General features: G+C 57.4%; 1 protein-coding gene across 1 annotated transcript in view; it reads right to left on the bottom strand.

The window, feature by feature from the left end:
• Window positions 1-1,150, bottom strand: part of AHNAK (AHNAK nucleoprotein) — a gene marked incomplete at its 5' end in the record, with an annotated part of 23,167 nt that overhangs the window by 20,404 nt on the left and 1,613 nt on the right. The window contains one exon of the mRNA XM_021383723.1: window positions 5-1,147. Coding sequence (XP_021239398.1) covers window positions 5-1,147 — 1,143 coding nt within the window. The remainder of the gene's footprint in view (window positions 1-4; window positions 1,148-1,150) is intronic.

Here is a 1,150-nt window from a genome sequence, read left to right as displayed (position 1 = left end):
TGATGTCAATGTCAGGACCTTTCAGGTCGCCTTCCAGTTTGGGCACGGACACGTCGACGTCCCCCTTCACTTTGGGGCCCTTCAGGTTCAGATCGAAGTCGGGCATGGAGATCTTGGGGGCCTTGATGTGCATCTCGGGCATCTTGAACTTGGGGCCCTTCACTTTCCCTTCGGGTCCTTCCAACTCCACATCAGGAAGGTCCACGTCCACTTTGGGGCCTTTGATGTCAATGTCAGGGCCCTTCAGGTCGCCCTCAATCTTTGGCCCGGACACGTCCACGTCCCCCTTCACTTTGGGGCCCTTCAGGCTCAGATCGAAGTCGGGCATGGAGATCTTGGGGGCCTTGAAGTGCATCTCAGGCATCTTGAACTTGGGGCCCTTCACTTTCCCCTCGGGCAAGGTCACGTCCACGCTCGGAGCCTCAATGTCCACTTTGGGGACGGAAACGTCCACGTCCCCTTTTGGCAGCTCCACGTCCACTTCGGGGCCCTCTGCCTTGAAGCCAGGCATGGAGAATTTGGGCATCTTGAACTTGGGCAGCTTGAATTTGCCCTCGGGGCCGTGAACGTCCACGTCGGGAAGGTCCACGTCCACTTTGGGGCCTTTGATGTCAATGTCAGGACCTTTCAGGTCCCCTTCCAACTTGGGCACGGACACGTCCACATCCCCCTTCACTTTGGGGCCCTTCAGGTTGAAGTCAACATCGGGCATGGAGATCTTGGGGGCCTTGATGTGCATCTCGGGCATCTTGAACTTGGGGCCTTTCAGTTTCCCCTCAGGACCTTCCAACTCAACATCGGGAAGGTCCACGTCCACTTTGGGGCCTTTGATGTCCACGCTGGGGCCCTTCAGGTCCCCTTCCAAACGGGGCACAGACACATCCACGTCTCCCTTCACTTTGGGGCCCTTCAGGTTCAGGTCGATGTCGGGCATGGAGATCTTTGGTGTCTTGAAGTGCATCTCAGGCATCTTGAACTTGGGGCCTTTGAGTTTCCCGTCTGGGCCCTCAATGTCCACATCAGGAAGGTCCACGTCCACTTTGGGGCCTTTGATGTCCACATCAGGGCCCTTCAGGTCGCCCTCAATCTTTGGCACGGACACGTCCACGTCCCCCTTCACTTTGGGGCCCTTCAAGCTCAAGTCAAAGTC

This window comes from Numida meleagris, unplaced genomic scaffold (genome assembly GCF_002078875.1).
Source record: "Numida meleagris isolate 19003 breed g44 Domestic line unplaced genomic scaffold, NumMel1.0 unplaced_Scaffold503, whole genome shotgun sequence".
Classification (NCBI taxonomy): Eukaryota; Metazoa; Chordata; class Aves; order Galliformes; family Numididae; genus Numida; species Numida meleagris.
The sequence above is the reverse complement of the archived record's forward strand: the minus strand, read 5'-3'. Positions and strand labels throughout refer to the sequence as shown.